The sequence below is a fragment of the Lagopus leucura genome, unplaced genomic scaffold, assembly GCF_019238085.1.
Source record: "Lagopus leucura isolate 7727_CA_CO unplaced genomic scaffold, USGS_WTPT01 261-3_obj-0_obj, whole genome shotgun sequence".
NCBI classification, from domain to species: Eukaryota; Metazoa; Chordata; class Aves; order Galliformes; family Phasianidae; genus Lagopus; species Lagopus leucura.
The window spans coordinates 1-8,494 of NW_024964863.1; the positions used below are offsets into that span (position 1 = coordinate 1).

The following is an 8,494-nucleotide window of genomic DNA, read 5'->3' on the forward strand; positions in this document are numbered from 1 at the left end:
CCCCCCCCCCCCCCTGCTGCTACTTGGGGTAGGGGTAGGGGAAGGCGCCGGGCTCAGAGGGCGACTCCACGGGGCCGTGGCCGTGGGTGGGTGCAGCGCTGCCGTCCTGTGGGGCAGTTGGGAAGAGGCTGGGACCCCCCTGCAGCACTGCAGAGCCTCCCCCCCCCCCTTTGCCCCCAGCACTCACCTCCAGTGGCACCGCGGGCGGCACGGGGGGGTACGGTGGGAGGAAGGCTCCAGGCAGGGCAGCAGCGGGCACGTACTGGGGGGGGAGGAGGTATCAGGGGGGCTGGGGGAGGGGGCAGTGGGGGGGGTCGCAGCCGGGGGGGTCCTTACCGTGCCAGCGCTGCCCAGGGAGAGGTGGCCGAGCTGCTGGGCCAGGGGGGCCACCACTGAGGGCTGGAGGGGGACGGCATGGTCCACGGCGGGGGCCAGCACTGTGCCCTGCATGGTTCCATCAGCAAGGGGGGGGGGACAGGAGGGTGGGGGGAGCGGGGGACTCGGGGGGTTGGGAACAGCAGGGGGATGTGGGACTGGGATGTTCGGGCCGGGGATGTGGGGTGTATAGAAATGGGTGGGGGCTCTGACCACGTGGCCTCCTGCTGCGCTCACCGTGGGCTGCACGAGGTAGGACTGGTGCATCCAGGTGGGGCTGTGGACCTGCAGGGCAACCAACAGGCAGGGGGCTGCAGCCAACCCGAGGCAGGGACCCCCCTCCTGCAGGGAACCCCCAGCCCGTGCTCCCATGTACCTGGTAGGAGGAGACAGGTGAGGGCAGGTAGGGAGCCAGGGCGGTGGGTGCAATCATCCTGTTGGGGGCCAGGCCATAAGGTGCGGGGTAGAACCTGTGGGGTGGAGGTGGTTATGGGGTGGAGGCTGCAGCCATCTCCCCTCCCCTCCCCTCCCACCAGAACCATGGGGGCTGTGGGACGCTCACCCGTTCTGCAGCGCTGTGGCAGGGTCGTAGGCCAAGGTCACGGTGCCCTAGGAAGGGACAGAGGGCTCAGAGCCGCCCCACAGCGCTGCCCCCCAAGAAGCAGCCCCTCGCTGTGCCCCATCCCGCCCTCACACCCCATTTACCGCGTCGCTGTCCCGAGCCCAGGCTCTCCCATTGGGCACAAACTTGCCCTGGCTCTGCCGTTTCTTCTGCCCTCCATCTGCAAACTTGCAGAGCAGGGGGTCCGGGGGGGCTGCAGGGAGGGCTGTCAGTATCACCAGCCAGCGCCCAGCCCCCCGTCCCCGCACCTCAAGCCCACCTGGCACCCCTGGGGGGGTCTTGATGTATTTCCCGTTAAAGTGGGTGATGACAGCCTCGCACTTCTCCGTGGACTCCATCCTGGTGGGTGGGAGAATGGCTGGAGGGGCCCTTCTGGGTGCCCCCAGGGCCTCTGCAGCCCCTCGCTGTTCGCCCGCCCCCAGACCCACGCAGCCCCGTACCGCGCGAAGCCCACGCCACGGCTGGCCCCATGGGGGTCCCGCAGGATGCGGGTGGACACAACCTGCCCAAAGGGCTTCAGCAGCGCCTCCAGCTCCTGCTCGTCCACCCCCAGCGGCAGGTTGGAGATGTAGAGGTTGGTGGGGTCCTGCTCCTGTTGCTGTAGGGAGGGATCAGGGGGCAGCGGGGACGCCCGCTGGGGTGGGTCTGGATGTTGGGGTGCCCCCCATCGGGCCTTACCTTGGCCATCTGTGCCTGCACCCCGCTGGCCTTGAGAGCCGTCACTGCCTTCTGCGCTGCCGTGGGGCTGTCGAAGTCCACGAAGCCATAGCCTTGGGGGGGAGGGACAGAGTGAGAGAGACCCCCAAGCCTCCAATCCCACCCCTACTACTCAGACCCCCAAACCTCAACACCCCCACCTCCTCCTTAGACAGTAAGTGCAGCAAAAAGGCCCCAAAATGCAAACCATCCTTCCTTGTCTTAGTCCCTAAATACAGTGGAAGCAACCCCACAGCTCTCTCTAATCCCCTCCCCTTAGGCCATAAAACCCAGCACTCCATTTTCCCCTTAGTCTCTATGCACAGCAAATGGGACACAAAACCCTGACGCTCTTCTTTTCCCCTTAGACCCTAAACGTAGTGAGAGGGACCCCGAAACTCTGATCCCCTCCTCCCCCAGACCCTAAATACAGCGACAGGGACCTCAAACCCCTGATACCTCCGAGCTCCCTTGCCTTCAGCACAGTTAAAATGACCCCAACTCGCTGATTTCCACCCCCCACGCCCCACTTCCATCAGACCCCAAAACCCGGACCCCTCCCGCTTTCCTCTAAACACGGTAAAAAGGACCCCCAAACCACTACCCTCTTTCCCCCTTTGTACCCTGAATACAGCGAAATGGACCCCCAGGCCCCAGTCCCACCCCACCTTTGCACTTGTTGGTCGTCTTGTCCAGGATGGCTTTGGTGGAGACGATCTTCCCATAACTGCACAAGAAATCAAGTGTGTGTGTGGGGGGGATTCTAAACTGCCTCCCGCCCCCTTATCGAAGCCCCCCAAGGCCCCACTCACGGCTGACACAGCTTCACCAGGTCCTGGTCGGTGGTCCCGGGGTGCAGCCCCCGGATGTACAGATTGGTTTTGCTCAGCTGTTCGCCCGCCCCCCCGGAAGACGGGCTGGGGCTGGGGGGGCCCATGGGCTGCGACGGCGGCACATAGGGCTGCTGGGGGCGGCGGAGGGGAGGACGGTCGGTGTCACCGAGGCCCAGCCCCGGTCGGGGCCGCCTCCCACTCCGGCCGCGACCCACCGGGCCCCGCCGCCCGCCCGGAGAGAGGCCCGAAGGGGCGGGCGGTGGGGCCTGGCGCGGCGGGCCCGGAGAGAAGGGCGACCTAGGCCTCATCTCCCCCCGCCCCGCTTACCTTCTTTCCGCCCTTACTGCAGGCGAAGGCGGCCAGGCCCGGGCGCGGCGGCGGCACCGAGAGCAGCATCCCGGAGCGCGCGGCGGGGCGGGCGGCTCCGCCTGACGTGACGCGGGATCCGGGGCGGGCCCCGGCAGGCGGCTGCGGCCTAGCAGTAAAGAGCTCGGGGAGCGGTCCGCTCCGCGCCTTAAGGGGATTTCTGGGAACACAACCCCGCGCTCGGGGAGTCCTGTAACCGGGACCTGTAACGGCCGCGGCCTATAAGCAGGGCGCGGTCCCTTTAAGACCGCAAAGCTCCGCCCCCGCCGCCATTACCGCCACAGCGGAGGCGGTCGCACCGTATCCATGGGCGCAGCCATTTTGGAGCTGTCGGTCACGTGTCCCTCCGCCATCTTGGCACCTCCCACCCCCACCGCGTGACTCTGGCTGAAGGCGGGCTGGGGGCCGCCATCTTGGCGCCTCGCGCGGTTCTCCTTCGGGCCCAGAAGAATGGAGCGGGTCTGGGGGCAGCGGGGCCTCCGTGGGGCGGAGGGCGCCAGGAGGAGTCTGTGGGGCAGGAGAGGGTCCTCAGCAGGGGTCATAGGGCAGGGTGACGGGTCCCAGGAACCCTTGGGGTCTCCTGTGGGGCTGAGGTAGGATGTGCGGCCTGACCCATGCCCCACAGAGGGCCCCTGCGGGCCGTGGAACCGCAGCGTGCCGTCCGTCCCCCCCCACGGCCTGGGGGCAGGGCTGCGTGTCAGGGCGGCCGTCCCCATCCAGGCCCTTTGTGCAGGGATTGTTCTGGCTCTTTCGGGGCGGCCGCGGGGCTGTGCTGAGCCAGGCCCTGGGCAGCGACCCGCTGACTCACGCCGTGTGTGGGGCTGCTGAGCTGGCAGGGACGTGGGGCCCGGCCCCCCCCCCCCACTGCAGCAGGGCTGGGGGCAGCTCCAATTTCACGGCCCCTCCTGTCCTCTCCTGCTGCCTCCAGAACTGGGCATCCCTGGCACTGCAGTGTGAGCAGAGCTGGCCTCATCTGCTGCCCCCCACCCTCCCTTTCATCTCTGCATTCCCTCCTTTCATCTCTGCCTTTCATCTCCCACCTGAGCACCTCGTGCTGGTTGTCGTGGCAACACCCCAAAGTGCCCCTGCTTGTTGCCATGGCACCCGTGGCATCCTGGGGTGCCCGAGCCCAATTTCAGGCCCCTGCAACTCCTGCCACGGCTGTGCCCTGCTGGCAGACCCCTCGTGTGTTTTTGGGATGCCCTGGGTGCAGGCACCCTCCCCAAATCAAGGGGGGTTGGCAGGACCAGGGGCTGGGAGGCGCCCCTGCCACGGGCATCCTCTGTGCTTGCCTTGGTCCTGCAGCTGCACCATGGCCATAGGGGAGGTAAGACCTCGCGAGCTGCGTGACCCCAGCCCCCCCACCCCCAAGCCCTGGCTGTGAGGCCCTGGGGTCCGTCCCTACCAGGGGATTGAGGCTCATGGCCCTCGTAGCCTGTGGTCCTGGCCCCGAGCCCTGCTGGGGGGCTCCCTGTGTGCCCCTAGAGGGGAACTCCGTTCCTGCGCTGCTCCAGTTGCCGTGGTGACCCCATTGCCAAGGTGCCCTGTTGCCAAGACACCCTTTGTCACCATGGTTGCTGAGGCATCCAGTTACCATGGCAGCCCCCATCTGCCATCACTGACACCCCATCATTTCGGTGTCAAATTGCTGAAGGGTCTCATCAGCATGACACCCCATGGCACCCCGTCGTCATGACTTCCCCTTCGTGCCCACAGGAGCTGCACAGCGGGCGCTTCTGGCAGGAGGTGTTGGCTGAGGCTGTGGCAACGCTCATCTTTACTGGGGTGGTCCTGGGAGCCTCAGCTGCCCCCAGCCCCCTGGTGCCAGCCCTGGCCGGGGGGCTGGCTGCTGCGACACTGAGCTGCGCCCTCGGAGCGCCCCAGGCCAACCCAGCGCTCACCCTGGCGCTGCTCTGCACCCACAAACTGGGTGCCCTGCGTGGGGCTGCAGTGCTGCTGGCACAGTGTGCCGGGGCTGTGCTGGCTGCCACGGCTGCACGCCTGGCGCTGCCAGATGACAGCGCAATGGTCAGCAGGGTGAGCCTCCCCGTCCCGGTGCCCTTCCCGGTGCCGGTGGGTGCTGAGGCTCTGCTGTGCCCGCAGGTGAGTGCAGCAGGGACAGCGGGGCAGGCGTTGTGCTGGGAGATCTTTGCCACCTTCCAGCTGGCGCTCACCGCCTTTGCCTCCACTGACCACGCGGCTGCCCCCACCGGGCTGGCCCTGGGCTGTGCCATCGTTGCTGGAGCTCTGGCTGCGGTAAGGACTCCCCAGTGCCCCCCGCCTGTGGCCCCCTGGCCCAGCCAGTCCTGACCTGCTCCCCCAGGGGCCGTTCTCGGGGGGCAGCATGAACCCGGCCCGCTCACTGGGGCCTGCCGTCGTCACCGGCATCTGGGACAACCACTGGGTGAGTCACAGAACCACTGGGTTCCCCCAGAAAACCCACTGTGGGGATGGGTGACCCTCCCGTCCCATCCTCCCCCAGGACAGCAGTCCCTGCCCCCCCCTTCAGTCACTCCCCCTGAGTCACCCTCTCGGCATCCCCAGATGGGCTCCTCCCGGTTCCCCATCACAGCACAGGTCCCCCCACCCCCATCCTTTGGCCCTCCTGCTCCATCCCAAACATGGTTCCCTCCTCACCCCTGGAGCATCTCCCCCTGGTCAGTCCCCATCCCTAGTGTGGGCCCCGCATCCCCTGGCAGCCCCTGACCCCCATGCCACCCTGATTATCCCTGCTCCTACTGCTCCCACTGACCTCCCCCAGGTGTACTGGCTGGGACCGGTGCTGGGTGCCGTGCTGGCTGGGCTCTGCTACGAGTTCATCTTCGGCCCTGGTGCCTCCCGGGAGAAGCTGTGTGCCTGCCTCACCTGCCGGGACGTGGCACTGGTGGAGACCACCAGCCCTTCCCCCTCCTCACCTTCCACTGCCCCCCTCAGTGCTGCTCGTACCCCCCCAGCCTCCCAGGGCCAGGGCACGGCCTGATGGGAGAACCAGGGGGCTCTGCACTCTTGCCGCCTTCTCCCCCCCCTCAAAGCATCCTCTTCCCCGTGGGGATTAAAGGCGGCTTTGGACCAGAGATGAGCACAGAGTGGTGCTGTGGGACGGGGGGGGGGGTCTGGGTGCACGGGGTCACTGCAGGGCCTCTCCTTGCACTCCCCCCACGCCGTACCCCCCGTTGGCCCCGTGGTGGGGGCTGGGGGGCTGCTCCTGCCTTGTGTGGGCGCTGAGCACAGCAAAGCCTTTTGTCGGAGCCTCTGCAGCCCCGGCAGATTCCTGCGGGCGCCAATGGCCGCGCTCGGCCCTAATCCCCCCCAGCCGGGGGCTTAGTGCCTGCTAAGCCAGCCTGAATGCACCAGAGCCAGGCGGGGGGGTGGGAGGGAGCAGTGGCAGCCCCCGGGGGGGCACCTGCACCCCTGTGATGTGGAGCTGGGCATGGGGCACCTGCAGCCCCCAGGATGTGTGGGGTTGGGGCAGGCTGGCTCCCAGTGCTGCCCTCCCATAGCGCCCCCCCAGATTCTGGCTGGGGGGCGGGGGGGTGTCACAGTGTTGCCCACAGCCCCAAGTATGTTGTTGACCCCAGGCCCTATAGAGGGTGCCTATGGGTCAGAGCCACCCCCCAGCTGGCATCCCCAAGGGTGGGGGACGCAGCTCTGGGGGGTCCCCACTCTGTCGGGGCAGTGGAACCACACCTGAGGGGGGCACCGGGGTCCCGCACAGCACCTCGCCCACCCCATATCCCGGGCAGCGAAGCAGTTAAGGGGGGGTGGCGGTGGTGGGGTCCCACCCCCGGGGCCGGCTGGGGGGGGGCTTATAAAGGTGGGTGCGGGCGGCCCCCGGGAGGGGAGCGGGGCCGCAGCGGGGCCGGGCCATGCGGGAGCTGCGCTCGTCCTCCTTCTGGAGGGCCATCCTGGCCGAGTTCCTGGGCAGCCTCCTCTACACCCTGCTGGGGCTGGGGGCTTCGCTGCGCTGGGCCCCGGGCCCCCACGGGGTCCTGGGGTCCGCCTTGGCCTTCGGGCTGGCCCAAGCCACCCTGGTGCAGGCGCTGGGGCACGTCAGCGGCGGGCACATCAACCCGGCCGTCACGCTGGCCTTCCTGCTGGCCTCGCAGCTCTCCCTGCCCCGCGCCCTGGGCTACCTGCTGGCTCAGCTGCTGGGTGCCCTGGCGGGGGCCGGCGTCCTCTACGGGGTGACACCGGCCGCCGTGCGCGGCACGCTGGGCCTCAGTGCGGTGAGCGGGGCGGGGGGGTGGGGGCTCCGGGGGCAGAATGGGGCGCTTGGAGGAGGGGGAGGAGAGAACAGGGGGCTGCGGTGGGGGGAAGCGGGTGGGCTGGGGGCGTCTGGGACTCGCGGGGGTGGCTGAAGGGAAATAGGGGCTTGGGAGAGGGGAGAAGGCGTGACGGGGTTGATGGGGAATTGGGCAGCCGAGGTCTGGGAGGCTGGGAGCCGGCGCTGAGCCCCTCTCCCCCACAGCTGCACCCCAGCGTGGGCCCGGGCCAGGGCACAGTGGTGGAGCTGCTGCTGACGGCTCAGTTCATCCTCTGCGTCTTCGCCAGCTTCGACGACCGCCACGACGGGCGCCCTGGCTCCGCAGCGCTGCCCGTTGGCTTCTCCCTCACCCTTGGCCACCTCTTCGGGGTAAGGGGGGGTGGCAGCTCCGCGGGACGGGACGGGGGGCGCCCGGCACCCACCGCCCCCTCCTTCCCCGCAGATCCCGTACACTGGTGCTGGCATGAACCCTGCACGCTCCTTTGCCCCCGCCGTCATCACCCGCAACTTCGCCAACCACTGGGTAAGTGGGGAGGGCGCTGTGGCCCGGCCCGGTCCGTTCCAGCCCATCTCCGTCCTGCCCCAGTCCACCCCGCTCTGCCTCAACCCGCTGCCATCCCATCCCAGTCCCATCCCAGTGCACCTCAGCTCAACCCGATCCGTCCCACTGTCGTCCCAGTGCATCCCAGTCCGACCCCGGTCCTTTTCAGCCTAACCCAACCCCCCCCCCCGTCCCAGCCCACCCCGGTCCCATTCCTCTCCATCCCATCCCATCCACAACCCCGCCGGCTGCAGCAGCCCCGAGGGTTCCCCACCGCGGGGGGTCGCATCCCTTATCGCCCCACTCCTCGGGCTCAGGGATGGCCGCACGGGGGGGTGGCGGCCGCCCCTCTCTCGGGTCGGGGGGGGTCGGATGTGGGACCCCTTGGCCGCCCCCTCCCACGCCGCCCCCCGCAGGTGTTCTGGGCGGGTCCGCTGCTGGGCGCGGCGCTGGCGGCTCTGCTGTACGAGCTGGCGCTGTGTCCGCGGGCGCGCAGCATGGCGGAGCGCCTGGCCGTGCTGCGGGGGGAGCCGCCCGCCGCCGCGCCGCCCCCCGAACCGCCGGCGGAACCGCTGGAGCTGAAGACGCAGGGGCTGTAGGGCCGCCCCCCAGTCCCAGCCCCAAACCCGGGGCCGCCTTTGCTGTGTCGGGGCCGCCGATGCGGTGCGTGTGGTGCGTGCGTGTGTGTGCGGGGCGGCGGGAGCGCGGCGGCCAACGGCACCCGACGGCCGGCCCCGCCCCGCCGCGGCGGGAGCTCCGTGTTCGGTGAATTAAACCTACGCTTTATTTTGGTAACC

The 8,494-nt window shown here is 68.9% G+C and overlaps 3 protein-coding genes across 7 annotated transcripts; 2 read left to right on the forward strand and 1 right to left on the reverse strand.

The window, feature by feature from the left end:
• Nucleotides 1–8: 8 nt before the first annotated feature.
• Nucleotides 9–2,929, reverse strand: RBMS2 (RNA binding motif single stranded interacting protein 2). 5 transcript variants are annotated; one of them, XM_042892293.1, is made up of 13 exons: nucleotides 2,854–2,929; nucleotides 2,506–2,657; nucleotides 2,362–2,420; nucleotides 1,676–1,767; nucleotides 1,438–1,595; nucleotides 1,257–1,336; nucleotides 1,081–1,190; nucleotides 938–984; nucleotides 752–845; nucleotides 613–660; nucleotides 337–444; nucleotides 188–262; nucleotides 9–106 (listed from the first exon to the last, which is right to left on the reverse strand). In XM_042892293.1, the coding sequence occupies exons 1-13, from the start codon at nucleotides 2,920–2,922 to the stop codon at nucleotides 20–22; spliced, it is 1,179 nt and encodes a 392-aa protein (XP_042748227.1). In that variant the 5' UTR covers nucleotides 2,923–2,929; the 3' UTR covers nucleotides 9–19. The 5 variants fall into 5 exon arrangements, with proteins under 5 accessions (XP_042748227.1, XP_042748224.1, XP_042748226.1 ...); XM_042892290.1 differs by having other exon boundaries at nucleotides 9–262; XM_042892292.1 differs by having other exon boundaries at nucleotides 1,081–1,336.
• A 1,275-nt stretch (nucleotides 2,930–4,204) lies between these two features.
• LOC122191888 (aquaporin-4-like) lies at nucleotides 4,205–5,959 on the forward strand. The gene is made up of 5 exons (XM_042892296.1): nucleotides 4,205–4,219; nucleotides 4,609–4,929; nucleotides 4,996–5,148; nucleotides 5,216–5,296; nucleotides 5,654–5,959. The coding sequence occupies exons 1-5, from the start codon at nucleotides 4,205–4,207 to the stop codon at nucleotides 5,870–5,872; spliced, it is 789 nt and encodes a 262-aa protein (XP_042748230.1). The 3' UTR covers nucleotides 5,873–5,959.
• Nucleotides 5,960–6,758: 799 nt separating this feature from the next.
• Nucleotides 6,759–8,296, forward strand: LOC122191887 (lens fiber major intrinsic protein). Its single transcript, XM_042892295.1, has 4 exons — nucleotides 6,759–7,118; nucleotides 7,361–7,525; nucleotides 7,599–7,679; nucleotides 8,114–8,296. Exons 1-4 carry the CDS (start codon nucleotides 6,759–6,761, stop codon nucleotides 8,294–8,296), a joined length of 789 nt encoding a protein of 262 aa, XP_042748229.1.
• Nucleotides 8,297–8,494: the final 198 nt, after the last annotated feature.